The sequence below is a fragment of the Apodemus sylvaticus genome, chromosome 20, assembly GCF_947179515.1.
Source record: "Apodemus sylvaticus chromosome 20, mApoSyl1.1, whole genome shotgun sequence".
NCBI classification, from domain to species: Eukaryota; Metazoa; Chordata; class Mammalia; order Rodentia; family Muridae; genus Apodemus; species Apodemus sylvaticus.
The window spans coordinates 4,509,717-4,525,684 of NC_067491.1; the positions used below are offsets into that span (position 1 = coordinate 4,509,717).

The window sequence follows — 15,968 nt, forward strand, 5'->3', positions numbered from 1 at the left end:
CACAGATTCCCACCCTACCCCCCCCCCCACACACACACACATACACTGAAAACAGAACCTGAGTTGCTCAAATCAGATGGAGCAGTGCTTCTGGTGCTGTGAAACATTTAGGGGAACCTGAGGAGAGAGGGGTGCAAGGATTGGCAGCCCAAAGTTTTACGGCCCCTCCCAGCCCCAGATTCTTGGAATCAGAAAATGCAGTCTTCCAAAGTAGGTCAGCTCAGCAGTGAGCAGTTCCTCTGGAGGGGAAGGGAGGCAAGGGCCTTATCCTGATAGAGGACAGATTCGTCCAGGACTCCAGAGGCACGGGAGAGGGAAGACAGACACCAAGCCAGGGATTAGAAAGAGCTCAGGGTCGCAGATCTCCACTAGTCGGTGATGGGAAGGGGGAATTGTCAGAAGAAGGGACAGAGGGACAGGAGCCTGAGTTTGCCGGGGGAGGAACTTTGTGCCACTTCGAGATCCTGGAGGCTGCCCCTGTGTCCCGGGCCCCATGACCTCTGGGGCCTTGGCTTCCCTAGCTGGCAGAGGATTGGACCTTCCCTGGGATACCCCCCTTCCTCCTCCCCACAAGCCTGCCCCCCCCCCTCACACACACACACACACACACACACATACACACACACACTTGCTTCCCTCTCAAGCATTTGCTGTCCTCTTTGTCTGCTGGGCAGGAGGGCAAACACATCTGCCTGCCCTCCCTGTGCACCCCTACTCCCACCCCTCCACTGTCTTGGAAAAGGGATGCTGTAGCCTAGCATCCACGCACACACACTCGTACGTTTTCTCCTGCCCCCTCCCCAAACACATCCACGCCTCCCTCCTTCTCTCTCTCTCTCTCTCTCTCTCTCTCTCTCTCTCTCTCTCTCTCCTCTCTCTCTCTCCTCTCTCTCTCTCTCTCTCTCTCTCTCTCTCTCTCTCTCTCTCTCTCTCTCTCTCTCACACACACACACATACACACACACTCACACGAGCTCTCGGCACACACACCCTGGGCTGAGTGGTTCTGCCGGCTGCAGCCGTGGGCCCCTGCTCACCGTGCGGCTGCCACTGCCTGCGAAATGACGGCGGTTCCCCTCACTTCCAGGAATCCACGCTTCCTGGAAGGTGAGTGGCTGGGCTCACCCCTGCCTGCCACCGAGACGCAGACATGCACACACCACCCGCACTCCCTCGCCGTTTCCAAGGCGGCGGCCGCGTTCGCACCCCAGGGTCTCACCGGCAAGGGAAGGATAATGTAAGTTCAGGCAGAAGACGGCTAGGAGGGGGGAAGGGGGGGTGATGGGGCTAGGGAGCCAATTCAGTAACAACTCCCAAGCCTGAGGAGAGGGAGAGGATGGGGGCTGTGTATGTAGCGGGGGAGGGGGCGTTCCTCCTTACACTTGGGGAGGATGGGAAAGGGTGCTTGGTGTTGCTAAGCAAAGACGGTGACTTGGACAGTGGGAGCTTGTGGTGACATCTTGATTAGGCCTTGGGGACAGAGGTAGAGCAGCCAGGGGTGGAATGCTGAAAGAGGCCTGGGTGGGAATGGATAGTAGAAAGACCTGAGGTAGGAAGAGCTTTGACAGCAGATGCTTCAGCCTGGAACTGAGGCGAGGGGCCTCAGCCTCCTGCCCACAATAGAGCTGGGGGTGGTAGTCTTTCTTTGCTCTTGCACTCCTGGTCCCTGACAGCAGGTTCCTGCCACCTGGAGCCATGGTCAAGAAGAGAAAGCTGGAGAAAGAGATCCCTTGCAGAGCAGTGTGGAGGCTTGCAGAGCTCCGGCTATTCCCCAGAGGCAACCAACCACTGGAGGGATCCAGGAGAGGGCAGGTCTCCTTCGGTGTGTGAGACCGCTCGCTCGCTGGCTCGCTCAGCTTAGGAGACTTATGATCTTATGAGATCCCTATCCCTTCCCCGCCTTTCTACCCTTTCTCCGCCTCCTAGTTGCTTTGCTGTGGACCTCACGGTTTAGCTTTGCTCCCTGGAGGTTCAGCCAATCTACAATGGCTTTGACCGAGAAAATGTCTCTGATACCTGAGAGCAGCCTTAATTCTTGGCTTTGACAGTCTGAGATTTCTTGGAAGTCCCAGGCATTTGAAATTCCCTCACTGGGCTTTCCGAGGCTGAGAGGGGGAACCGATGAGTTTCCCAAATCTGACTTTTGTCCCTGTCAGCCTCAGGCTAGAAGTCTGAGTCCCTGGAGCCCCACAAAGACCCTCTGGCCTTTGACACAGATTTCTTCTCAGATTTTTAGTGCCATGAAAGTAGACTTGAGTGTGTTTTCCCTCTTGCCTTTATCCTAGGGATGGCAGCAGCTTCAAAGAGCCTCTGGAGTTACTGGTGCGCCTCGAGGCTCCTGCTCTCTCTTCTGTTTGCAGCCCTTCGTTGGGAGAGCCACAAAGAATACTCCCCTCAGTGTCCCTAAGCTGTCCTTTAAGAACATTGTCCCCCAGAAAGCCAGCCCCTAGTCCTAGAGGCAGCCTCAGCTCCAGGAGTCTGGGACCAGATACGGATTCCCAAGGAGAATTTACTCATTTTAGGATCAGCAGGTCCCTTCTTACTAATACTGGGTGGCTTGGAGTAGGTCAGCACTAACCTTTGAAAGGAATGAGAAGCTGGGTGTGGTACATGCACATGCCTGCAATCCCAGTACTCCAAAGGCTGAGGCAGGAGGATTGTGAGTTTACTTGGCCTTTTTCGGCCTGTCTAGCCTTCGAACCTCAGTAAACTCAGTCAAAAGGGTATGTGTTAAAACTGGACCTGAATTACAAGTCATAATGGTCCTGAGCCGTGCACGTGCACTCACATCCTGGTTTGTGTCGGGTGCTGACTTGAGGCAACTTTGTAAGAAAACCATTGCTGGCCTAAGGAGCCTCTCAGCGGGGGAAATCAGATTCAAGCCATAAGGCTTTTTCTATAGAAAAACAGAACAGGGCTCCTCAGGCTTCCGAGGACAGAACCGGGGAACGGGACTTTAGGAGAGGTTGTGATGGGAAATGGTCCCAAAGTCCTGAGTGGTTGTTTTCTTCCCACTGACCAAAGCTGGAGAGGGAGCTCTCAGGAGGGTGTGCTCCGGATTTCTTGCCTCAGGCCCAGGACTCCAACCATTTTATAATGGAATCTTTATTTTGTGAAAGTAAGTATGTGCATAGCTGGGAAACTGGGTAAAATACTAACCTAGGTGAACTTTAGGGATGAATTTTAGGGTCTCTCTCTCTCTTTCTCTCTCTCTCTTCCATGTTTAGGCCTTTGTGCATATACCCATGCATGTTCATGTTAGCAGATAATGTAGACGACTGTGATGTTTATCCCACTAGGTATGTTCTCTTTATGTGTATCTACATGTGTGATCTGTGTCTGTGTGTTTATCTACATGTGTCTTGATTTCATTCATATATATGTGCGGAAGGCTGTGGGGAGGGGGAACTTTGAAGGTACACATGTTTTCAGGTATGTTATCAGATTTAAAACGCAGATAAAAAGAACATTTTTACAAAGTATGTTGTCAACAAGTTGAAATCGACATGCTTAGGATAACTGATATTTAGCTCTGATATTTAGAAGTTTGGCTAAATTTAGAAAGTCTAATGAGCCCACCCCACCCTCACTCAAGCAGTGGCCAAGGACTTGGCATTTACCTTGTTCGTGATCCTGCCCCCAACTCAGTCACTACCAGTTTTGACAAGTAATATAACATCTTTTGTGCCTCCTAATCCAAAAAAAAAATTGAAATAATATTGCAGCCCCTATTTCATTTGGTGATTGTGAAGCTTACAGGAGACGGTCCCAGCACACAGACCAATGCCTGATACAAGTATCCAGTCAGTAATTACTAATTAACTGCTATCATCATTGCTACTAATATTATCAATTAATTCTGGACAGCTCAGATCCCTCTCCTACGGATTCCAAAGCTGCCCCTGGGAACACCAGAGAGAGCAGTAGGTAAAAATGCCCCTTGCTGCCTTCTCAGATCCCTATTCTCTGTTCTACCCCGGCCCGCCCAGCCCTGGGCCTGTTTCCTGCAGAGTTAGGTAGTGGGTGATGCTCTTCCCCTCGGGCATAGATAAAGGTAGGGTAGGGCTGCTGAGCTCCCGGAAGTCAGAGTCAGCAAGGGGCACCGGCTGCTGGGGCACAAGGTAGGGTGTTCAACGTCCAGCCTGCCCTGGACGTGGCTATAGGACAAATGTTTGTGATATTTAACTGAAGTTTTTCTTAAACATTAGGTAGTGGACTATAGATGGCTTCAGCCCAAGCTTTACCTGCCATCCGTTTTCTCCTCCAAGGTAGCGGGGACTCATCTCTGGAGAAGGAGTTCCTTGGGGCCCCAGTGGGGCCTTCGGTGAGCACCCCAAACAGCCAGCACTCTTCACCCAGCCGCTCGCTCAGTGGTAAGTGCGACCCTCTACCCACTCCTGGCACTAGGCAGCGCTTTATTCAGCCTTCAGTTTGACTTCCCCGTCCACCATTTCCACACCGTCCCCTTCTGGTTCCTGCTCCGAGACTCTCAGGGTGGGGAGGAGCCCAGAACCTAGAGCTCTCCTAGCTTGTGGAAACAGTGAATGGCTGATGCCAGCCTGAAGTAAAGTTAAAAAGTGTACGGGTGACATTAAGGTAAAGGTTCCAGGGGGGCATGTTGACATACGCCTTTAGTCCCAGCATTGGGGGGATGGGGGAATGTAAGTTTGAGCCTAGCCTGGTCTACAGAGCGAGTTCCAGAACAGCCAGGGCTATACAGAAAATCCCCATTCTGAGAGGGGGCAGGGAGCAGGAGAAATAAAGGTTCCAGAACACAGAAATGGTCACTGGGGTAGAGAGAGAGAGGCAGAAAATGCACAGTAGCAGTAGCAGGACTTCACCACACTCCTCGTGCCAGACAGGGTCCCCTGAACACCCCTCCCCAGCTGGGTCTAGATCTGTGACATTCTCTAAATGGTTGAAATAGCCAGGAATGTAGGTCAGAGCTAGTGCCAAAGCTCCTCCCCCATGTCCCCTCAGGTTGCTGGGCAGAGGCGTGGGGGGTTCGTCTCAGAGAGAGGAGAAGGACACCTGTCTTCCAGTGTTAGTCTGCTTTTAGCCTGCTCGCCCCTCCAGTCTCCCCAGGTCTGTTTTCCAGCCTCTGTTACCTGCTGGATTCCTGCCCAAGACAAACCTAGATATCTTCCATCCTTCCGTCTGTCCTTCCTTCCTTCCTTCCTTCCTTCTTTTTTCTTTCCTTCTACTTTTTTAGACACTGTCTAAGGGTCTATTTTGTGTAGCCCTAGCTGACCTGGAATTCACTATGTATACCAGGCTGGCCGTAAACTCACATATATACAACTGGCCCTGCCTCCCAAGTGCTGGAATTAGAGGCGCATACCACCAAGCCCAACCAAACATCGTTCTTAGTGACAAGAAAGTTCAAGCTAAGGCTCCTCTGCAGCCACCTCTTCTGCCCAGCAACTGAATACAGTGCATACACACCCCACACATACTCCGTTGCTTTCAATTTAGATGAGACTCTGGGGTCCTCACCTGAGATAATAAATAGGCTGTTGTCCCTCCTGATGCCCGTAAGCCTCAGTGTTTGGAGTCAGGCACCCTATTGGACTATAACAGTGTCATTATTTCCTGGGAATGGCCGCCCCTTTGTCTGCCTATATTCTAAACATCAGTCCCCGACCCCCAGCCAACTCCATCAAGGTGGAGATGTACAGCGATGAGGAGTCAAGCAGACTGCTGGGGCCAGACGAACGGCTCCTGGATAAGGATGACAGTGTGATTGTGGAGGACTCATTGTCAGAGCCCTTGGGCTACTGCGATGGAAGTGGGCCAGAGCCTCACTCCCCTGGTGGCATCCGGCTACCCAACGGCAAGCTGAAGTGCGACGTCTGTGGCATGGTCTGCATCGGACCCAATGTGCTCATGGTGCACAAGCGCAGCCACACTGGTAAGTAAGCCCAAAGGCATCATGGAAGAGCTCCGGGTGGGGCTGGGGGTGGGGCTCAGACACAGAGCTGTGCTAAGACTCTGCTAGGGTGGAGGGTGAAGAGACCCACCGGAGAGTGAGGGCTTGGCGGGGCGGGATGCTCAGAAATGGAAGGGTCAGTTGGAACGTGTTTCCTAGATGACAGAAGAGAAAAGAGAGAAAGGAATATAAGCCCCGTGGAATGTCTGTAACTACCTGGCCCCTTTCCTCAGCCATTGTGACAAAGAAAAACCACTACTACTTTTCTCAGGGTGTAGAGAGAGTGGGTACTGGGGCCCCTAGAAGGATTCTTGAAGCTTCAGTGTAGATGGTGGTGATGATGGGGGGGGGGGCGTGTGTAAGGCCTTGTGGTGGATCTCAGCGCCAAAAAAGGTTTGCAGACGTGGGGAGAGCTTTTGGTCCAAACGGGACAGAATTCCAGGGCCTTCTCATCTCAGAATGTAAACAGAGGGGGGTGTATTGGGGGGATACAGAGCCCCTGCTTATCCTCCTCAGACATTGAGCTCCTAGGTCAGACTGGACTCTCCGAGCTATTTTGGGGCAATGGTCTTTTGGTCGGTCTTCTACCAAAGTTCTGTTTTCAAGTCACACACCTGTAATCCACACCTTTCCAGGGTAAAAGGGCCCCCAGGTGACCTCTTTAACGTAGGCCTGGGATGTGTGGCACCGGCTGCCCCTCCAGAGTGCTCGGAAAGGTTTCCCTCCGATCTTCCACACCCCTCATGCCTGTTCTTTCGTGTGTAGGGGAGAGGCCTTTCCACTGCAATCAGTGCGGAGCTTCCTTCACGCAGAAGGGGAATCTGCTGCGTCACATCAAGCTGCACTCGGGGGAGAAGCCCTTCAAATGCCCCTTCTGCAACTACGCCTGCCGCCGGCGTGACGCACTCACCGGCCACCTCCGCACACACTCAGGTTAGTCAGTGTACCCGGCATGTGCAGAAAATGGCGCTTCGAGACTTTTCTCTCAAGAGGGTTAGCATAATGTCTGTCACAGGAGCAGAGAACACTGACAAAGCAGGAAGGGCCCTGCCGCACTGACTTGGGCAGCAGGCTCTTAGAGGAACTTGTGGGAGTCCTCACTGGGGTTTTTTACTGCCACATTCTGTGACATAAAGCAAAAAGAGCATGGTTTAATGTTCCTGGCTTCTCTGTGACCTTTTTCACCTCTTAACACTACCATGATGTCCTGTGACATCACCTCTAATTCTGAGCCCCATGGAAGGAGGCTCTCTCCTCACTCTCTCTTGCATCAGGACCTAGCCCTGCCACCATATTTACCCCACTCCCACTCCCATTCCTGAAATACCGGAGGTCTTGGGCAATCACTATGTGTTCTCCCCTCTACTTTCTAGTGGTTCCCACAAACCTACGAGCTTCCAAATCTGGAAGGACAGAAACTAGGAGCAAATAGGAAAGACCATCTCATTTCTGCTCCGCATCCCAAGGGGCAATTGTTTCATAGATAAGAGCAAGTCCAGAGAGAACCCAGGGGTCAGTGGTTGGATCGCTAATAGGGAACTGGAGCAACAAAGCACTAGTCCACTCGGGATGCTCCAAAGCTGGGTGTGGCTGTCTCCCAGTACGGGAGAGTTGGCGACAGGAAGGTCATGTATTCAGTCAGCCTGAGCTATGTGAGGCCCTGCCTCAAAACAACAAAAACAAGTGAAAGATTTCGAGGTAGTGTCTCTGAAGAAACTGGAGAAATGAAGAACTGGAGAACTTTCTAGATATTTTACCAAGTTTTGGACTCTTGGCTGGATTGGAGAAGAGGTCAGATCCAGAGACTAGAGGTGGCAGGGAAAGGGGGATCTGAGGGTCGAGGAGAGGGAAGAGAGGGAGGAATTAGTTCTGTCTATCTTCAGAATCTTTCCTGGGCTTTTCTCTTTTCTTCAGCCCCACTGAGTAGGACTTAGGGCCCCAGAGAGGCACAGCAGTCTTCTGCCTCTCCATCCAGCCTTGTTCCAGATTCTCACGTGAAATTGGGACCTCTTTGTCTCTCTGATTATCACTGACTTACGCGTCGTAATCTTGTGTCACCCTCTGTGATGGTAAGAATTTCAGATACAGGCAAGATGAAAATGCCCCTTACCTGACAGACACTTCACGTTTTAAGACAAGGGGTATCATGTATCCCAAGCTGACCTCAAATTCCCCGTGTAGCCAAGGATAGCCTTCACTTTCTGATCCTGGCCCTCCTTGTCTATCTCATGAGCACTGGGTTGGAAGGGATAGACCACTACTCCTGCCTATGAGCAGCTGGGGATCATGCTTCACACACATATACCCACACGTTTACACACATATACATACACATACATACATACACACATACATATACACATACACACATATACACACATACACAAATACTTATATACACACACAGACATACAGACACACACTACTAAATGAGCTACAGGTTCCATTTGTTTAACAAGGGAACTGATGCTTTGGACTATAGCCTAGTTGGCCTTCATCAAGATCCTATGGCCAAAATACACGCTCCTCTTTCTCAGGAAAGAGCAACTCCCCCTGCTTGCTCGGAACAAGGATAGCTTGGCCGCCAAGAATGCCGGATTTTTTTTTTCTTGAGAAAGGGTCTCACTATTTAGCTCTGGATAACACGGAGCTTGTCATGTAGACCAGGCTGGCTTCAAACTCAGATATGCAGCGGGGTCTGCCTCCCAAGTACTGGGACTAAAGATATTCACTGCAAGGCCCCGCAACCACACAGACGCTTCACAAGGTCAACTGAATAGATTTCGAATATGGTTCCATTGGAGATGGAGGGGAAAAGTGGACTTAAATGTGGGTCCCATCTCTATGAGATGCTTTCTGCTATAATTCACCTTGTAAGAAACAAAGGGCCGAAGGATCCTCTCCCAACAAATCAAACCCCAAGGGTCTTGGGTGGAGAGGAACCTGGCCCTCATTTCATCTCTTAAACATGTCATTTATGGGGCCAGAGAGATGGCTCATCGGTCAAGAGCACTGACTGCTCTCCCAAAGGTCCTGAGTTCAAATCCCAGCAACCACATGGTGGTTCACAACCATCTGTAATGAGATCTGACGCCCTCTTCTGGTGTCTGAAGACAGCTACGGTGTACTTATATATAATAAATAAATAAATCCTTTAAAAAAGGGTCATTTACGGGCAAAGAGTAACGTGGCAAAGGTCGATTTAGACGTAGCCAACAGAGACATATGTGGGGCTGAATAATAATTACCAGTCTCCTAGCAATGCCTGCTGCTGCCACGCTGCTCAACGGTGGCAATAAACACAAATATCCACAAATATTCTTCTGAGTTTCCTCCTCTCCTCTCTCACAAAAAACAAAAAAACAAAAAAACAAAAAAACAAAAAAACAAAAAAACAAAAAACAAAAAACAAAAAAACCTCCTCCCAAGAGTTGAGTTTAAAGAAGTTAACAATCTGTTTTCCCATTTTTTTCTTTTAGTGCTTTATAATACATTCTTTTAAAAACAACACAAGAAAAAATAAACGCAAACTTGTTCTTTCTTTCCCTTCATCTTCTCTGTTCTTTTGCTCTTTCTGAGGCTTTTGTCAGGGTGGGGCTCTCTAGGGGGTCTCAGTACTTCAGTATAGTGACAGAGAAAGAAAAAGATCAGTAAAACCAGACAAGGGCTGGAGGTAAAAACAACACAAGTGGAGGCCAACCACTGCTGCTCCTCCTGCACAGGCAGGGCTCAGGGCTGCCCTTTCTGTTGCTTCAGCCCGCCAGTTTCCCTCCAACCAAAGCAGAGTGCTTGCAAGCAAAAAGTCCCCTTGCCTGATAAACAGCCATTACGCCACCCGCCTGCCTGCCCGCCTGCCGCACAGAAAGGTTAAACCACAGTCTGAGCCCCAGACTCTGAGATCCTGGGGTGGGGCCTGTGCGCTTAGCAGGGAAGATCCCTTGCTAAGTACTCATGACATCACTTCCTTTGAGAAGCAGCCAGCGCATCTAGAATCCCACTGCCAGCCTAAGGCAGTGTGCCACGGGGTCTCTAACCTTAGCTGTATGTTGTCCGCTGCTCCCTCAGATTTAGTTCACCTTTCCTTTGCTGTAAGTGGAGTTGGGGAAGGGAAAACAATTTAAAAAAAAAAAAAAATCAAGTTGTCAATGTTCTGTCCTCTGCACGCCACCATGCTGTTGCTCCTTCATGACACCTCGGCGGCGCCAGGTACAGGGAGGGAGAAGTTCCTCTCACGTTGCCTCTGCTCTCTCCTCCACAGTCTCCTCTCCCACCGTGGGCAAGCCCTACAAGTGCAACTACTGTGGCCGGAGCTACAAACAGCAAAGTACCCTGGAGGAACACAAGGAGAGATGCCACAACTACCTACAGAGCCTCAGCACTGATGCCCAGGCTTTGGCTGGCCAGCCAGGTGGGGCCGTGGGTCGTACCGTAGGAGAGCTGAGGGGAGGGCCAGGAGTTCAGGCACGAGTGGTTCTAGCACCTCTTCCCACAGGGAAGAGGTTGCACTCAGCAAACCTTCCAAGCATTCATTCCTAAGCAACCCCATGAGTGGCCAGCACAGCTCTGAGACAGGTCAGTAGGGGGATCCAGACATAGAGAAAGTTTGGCTCTATAATCTCAGGGTAGTGGGAGAGAAGGCTCAAGGAATTGAAGATCAAGGGTTAGACGTGTATGATTCTCGGCAAGTGCTCTAATGTGTTCCTGGAACGAGCTTAAGGTAAAGACCCAATGGTGAGACATTCCTTTAATCCTGACACGTAGAGAGCAAAGACAGGTGGATCTCTGTGAGTTCAAGGCCAGCCTGGTCTATCTACACAGTGAGTTCAAAGCCTTCCAGGGCTGCATAGTGGGATCCTGGCTCAAAAATATAAAACAAAAAAGAAAAAAGAAAAAAAAGACAGAAAGAGGAGTGAGAGGAGGAAGAGAGAGGAGAGGGAGAAGGAACGGGAGCAAGTCCAGGTTTGCAGGTGTAACCCTTCCTGACTGGATGGTTTTCTCCAGGCAAAGGTTGCTTGGCCAATGCCACCGTTACTCAGCAGCTCCCACCTGCCCCTCCCCTCCAGGTGATGAAATCCGGGACCTGGAGATGGTGCCTGACTCCATGCTGCACCCATCGACAGAGCGGCCAACTTTCATTGATCGTTTGGCCAACAGCCTCACCAAACGCAAGCGCTCCACCCCACAGAAGTTTGTAGGTAAGAGCTTCCCGTTCGAAAGGAGGTAGCAGCTCCGAGCCGTAGCTCAAATACGTCGCAGTTTTGATTGCCATTCGACCAGAGAGACCTGGGTCTGGAGATTTGATTTAGGGGGAAAAATGAGCCGAGTAGTTTCCATGGCGCTCAGGATGCACACTCAGAAGGGAGTGGATGGAGAGGGAATCCGTGCTGCAGAAAAGTCGGGGGAATAGCACTGTCTATAGAGGGCAAGTATGAGAACCAGATTCTTCATCCCCCAGAACCTACCTAAGAACGCCAGGCATGGTGGCTTGTGCTTGTAATCCTAGCATCAGGGAGGCAGAGAAAGAACAGTGGACCCTGGGGCCCACTAACCAGGCGGCCTAGCCTACCTGGTAAGCACAGGCCCTTGATAGATCCTGTTTCAAAGATGGTGGCAGGTGGTCCTGAAGATACCCAAGGTTGTCCTCCGCCCTCCGCTTGTATGTATATACACATGCACGAGCACAATGGTGAATGTGCACACATGCACACACACATATACACAAAACACACATAAGAGGGAGTAGAGAGCAGTCAGTATTGAGGACTCAACGGGGCCTTGAACCTTTCCATCCTTTGGAGATAACAAGGACTTCAGTCTACACGGGCTGGTCTTAGAATCAGTGAGAGGAAGCCAGCTTGTGGTTCCTTGTCCCACAAATGACATCTCTCTGAGGATCTGAAACGTTTTATTGTGATGACTTCATAGAGAGACCTTGCTCTAGGACTACAGCCTGTCCAGGGCCTGACCCTCAGGGAAAGTGAGGTCACCTAGGGCCATAGAGACAGCTCATCGGGAGAATGTGTGCTCAGCACGTGTGACGCCTGGGTTGGGTCCCCAAAGCTAATTAATATCAATGATGAGGCTACTGTTACATTTAAGCTCCTGGGTTAGAAAGCAAAGAATTGGGGTTCTTCGAACCCAAAGCCAATGAGATCCGATCCTCCTCCGCAGGTGAAAAGCAGATGCGCTTCAGCCTCTCAGACCTTCCCTATGATGTGAACCCCAACGGTGGCTATGAAAAGGACGTGGAGCTGGTGGCGCACCATGGCCTGGAACCTAGCTTCGGAGGGTCTCTAGCCTTTGTAGGTACAGAGCATCTGCGTCCCCTCCGCCTTCCACCCACCAACTGCATCTCCGAACTCACACCTGTCATCAGCTCTGTGTACACCCAGATGCAGCCCATCCCCAGCCGACTGGACCTTCCAGGGTCCCGAGAAGCAGGTGAGGGACCCGAGGACCTGGGAGATGGAGGCCCCCTCCTTTATCGGGCCCGAGGCTCTCTGGCCGACCCCGGGGCATCCCCCAGCAATGGCTGCCAGGACTCCACAGATACAGAGAGCAACCACGAAGATCGGATTGGCGGGGTGGTATCCCTCCCTCAGGGCCCCCCACCTCAGCCTCCTCCCACCATAGTGGTGGGCCGGCACAGTCCCGCCTATGCCAAAGAGGACCCCAAACCGCAGGAGGGGTTACTGCGGGGCACCCCAGGCCCCTCCAAGGAAGTGCTTCGGGTGGTGGGTGAGAGTGGAGAGCCGGTGAAGGCCTTTAAGTGTGAGCACTGCCGCATCCTCTTTCTGGACCACGTCATGTTCACCATCCACATGGGTTGCCACGGCTTCAGAGACCCTTTTGAGTGTAACATCTGCGGTTATCACAGCCAGGATCGGTATGAGTTCTCCTCCCACATCGTCCGGGGGGAACATAAGGTGGGCTAGAGACCTCTTTCCCCGCCCCCCAGGCCTGCTCTCGGCCCCGCCCCCTCCACGCTGCCCCACCTACAGGTGTCTAGCCCAATTCCTGTTACACCCTAAGGAGTTTTGCGTTGTAGCCCCACCCACTGGCCACCACCTCGCTTCACACTTGACTCTGACCGTCTTTGCCTGTTCCCTTCCACCCAGACCGATTTGAGCATTGCCTATATTTCTCCTTCTAACTTCTCTCTCCCCGGCACATTTGCTTTTTTTTTAATTAATGACTTTTCCTTGGTCACTCCTTTACTCTTCTGCCCACGGCTCCCTTCTGCCCTAAGCCTAGATTTTTTTTTTTAATTTTTATATTATTATTTTATTGTTTTGTGGATCCCACATCTTCCGACAGCCCCAGGGGTTGGAAGCTGCTCTCTGTGCTAAGAGACGCTTAGCTTCTTGCTTTAATCCTCGCCCTTATTTATCTGACCCTTCACTCTTGATGCTGATACCTCCTGACAGCCCCACCTTAGCTCTGTGGCATTATTATCTCCTCTCTGGGACCCTTCAGCCTGGCACTCCATACCTCTCGTGCCCACTCACTTTAGGCAGCTTGCACTAGTCTTAAATGAATGAAGAATTTCCTCATTCGCAGGTAGGAGGGGCTGTAGAAACTCTCCCCAGGCACTGTGGACTGAGGCTTCTCTTGACCTCACCTGGCGTGACCTCACCTGGGAATCGGAGCCCCCTAAAGACTACATTCAGGACCTCCCTCTAGGATGTGATACCACCCTTCCCTCTCCCTGGCTCACCCCTCAACACCACTCTGGTCTCAACTTGCCACTCCTGTCAGTGGTGGCTTTTCTCTCCTTGGAATGCCCCCATTTTATAATCTCAGGGGCTAAGCCTAGGCCTGCGACCCTCTCTCTGACACGCCGGGAGCTGCAGGTACCTGGCCAAGAACCAGGGCATGGGAAAGGGGATGGGTAGAACTCTCTCCACCTGTCAAACTCTTTCACTCCAGTGACCTTCCTAGGCTCTCAGGGACTCCTCTGTCCCCATCTTATGAGAAACCAGTGGGTTGCTGCTCAGTGACCGGGGTCTCTCAACCCCACCAGTCACGCTGCCTTTTTCCTCTCCCTCCCAGCAGGACTCGGAGCCTCATTGCCAGGCTCCTGGACCCTGTTATGATCAACGGCAGGGAGAAAGGGATGTCTCTTTCCTCTCTACCAATTTTCAGTATAACCAAAAATTGTCCCAGGATGAATAACACGTATGTGCCCGTCCACCGTCCCACCCTTGCCCCAGCAAGAATGGGACGGACACAACTGGGAGTCACCTCCACTGCCCTTCCATACGTTAGCTCCAGACATGGGGGAAGGAGAGGCAGTCTTCTCTGGTGGTCACAGACACTGGCTATTCAGATAATCGAGGATTCGTGAGACCATGCAGGAGGAGGCCTAGCTCCATTGCACGTGGAAGTCTCTCTCTACAGAGTTCCCTGGCAAGGCTACAAGCATCCCACTCTCTGCTTCTTTGAGATTCAAACCAAAGGCTGTTTTTCTATATTTAAAGAAAATAAGAAAAGAAAAAAAAAAAAAAAAGAAAAGAAAGAAACCAAACACAACACCTCATAAGTTATAGTCTTGGTCTTCCCCTTCCCTTTCTCTCCCGTCCTTCCGTCCATCTTCCTTTCCGCATGCCCTTTCTTTCTCTCTTCTGCCTCTCCAACGCCTCACTCCCCGTCAGGAATGGTGAGAGGCGTGATAAACGGTGGGTAGATCAGATCCCGGGACTGGGGCTCTTAAGCACGCTGAAGAGAGTCTGCCTTCCCCTATCATGAGGAGGGTGATGGGGTGAAAACCTTTCTTCCCTTCTTCCTTCCACGTGGCATGGCTTCCTGTAAGGACCAGATTAGCAGAGAGAAGCTTTGTGGACTGTTCTTCTTCCCTGGCAACGTAGCAATAAGCAGGTGCTGCCAAAGGCAGAGAACAGGGTCTGAGCTCTGAAAGGAGTGGCCCTGAGAGAGGGGAAGGGTCCTCACAGCAGAACCTTGGCACTAATTCCCTCTCGGGCTGGCAGCACAGCTGAGGTTACTGTCTGGGCTTCTCCTCGGATGCTGGTTGTTGAGCCTCTTCCCATTAGACCCGCTCCCACCTCTTCTGTGTCCGCCTGCCCGTGTATCTGAGGATACCTCGGAAGGAAGAGCTCCTCAGAGGCGTTAGAGCCTTAGAGAGCCCCACCCCTCCCCTTGTTTAGTCAGCCTTAGCACCTGTGACCTCCCAGGAACAGGAAGGACTGCCACTCCTCCGAGGCTATGCTAATGCCCATGAGAGCAGAGGTGGAAGGGACAAGACCAGGTGCTCGGGAGGAGGGGGCGTCCCCGCTCTCTCCAGCCCACTACTGCACTTTAACCAGGGTCTTAGGTACAAAATGCTACTTTTCAGAGCCTTCCAGCTCTGGACCCTCAGACCTCCTCATGCTCTCTCCCAGGTCCTTTTGCATAAAAACACACACACACAAAAAAAGTAAAGAAAAAGAAGAAAATAACAACAAAAAAAACAAAATGCCAAAACCCACGCAGAGAAAAGAGGTGTTCTCTGTTTTTATCACTCTTCAAAAACAACACCACAAAAAAGTGGGGGGAAGGGAGAAAATTTCTAAATAGACACTTTTCCAGACCTGTTGTGTGTGTGTGTGTGTGTGTGTGTGTGTGTGTGTGTGAGTGCGTGTCAGTGTCCAAGCTGCAGTGGAATTTTATAATACTTCTGGCAGCTTCTTTCCTTGTGTACATAATATATATATATTTTTAATCAGAAACTATGAAGATCAAAAATAGAATAAACACAGAAGCAAGTGCAATACCACCTCTCCTTCTCCCCAGGGTTCCTCTGTAGCCTCTTCAGTGTCCCCTTTGACCCTTGACCTTGTCTCTCTTCCTCTGGTTTCTGACCTACCCTCCCCTTCCCTCTTTTTAAAGAGTTTTTCTCCTTTCTCAAAGGGAGTTAAACCAGTTTTTGAGACTTACTGCAAAACATTTTGTATATGTAACATACTGTAAGTAAATATTTGTGTAATGGAGAAATACTACTGTAAGTTTTGTACTGTACTGGCTGAAGGTCTGTTATAAATAA

At 51.0% G+C, this 15,968-nt stretch overlaps 1 protein-coding gene across 3 annotated transcripts; it reads left to right on the plus strand.

The window, feature by feature from the left end:
• The first annotated feature begins 958 nt into the window (after positions 1–958).
• Ikzf4 (IKAROS family zinc finger 4) lies at positions 959–15,968 on the plus strand. 3 transcript variants are annotated; one of them, XM_052165624.1, is made up of 8 exons: positions 959–1,237; positions 3,025–3,118; positions 4,269–4,373; positions 5,651–5,911; positions 6,695–6,862; positions 10,188–10,337; positions 10,993–11,124; positions 12,101–15,968. In XM_052165624.1, exons 1-8 carry the CDS (start codon positions 1,151–1,153, stop codon positions 12,862–12,864), a joined length of 1,761 nt encoding a protein of 586 aa, XP_052021584.1. In that variant the 5' UTR covers positions 959–1,150; the 3' UTR covers positions 12,865–15,968. The 3 variants fall into 3 exon arrangements, with proteins under 3 accessions (XP_052021584.1, XP_052021585.1, XP_052021586.1); XM_052165625.1 differs by lacking the exon at positions 3,025–3,118 and having other exon boundaries at positions 1,181–1,237; XM_052165626.1 differs by lacking the exons at positions 959–1,237; positions 3,025–3,118 and adding an exon at positions 4,093–4,121.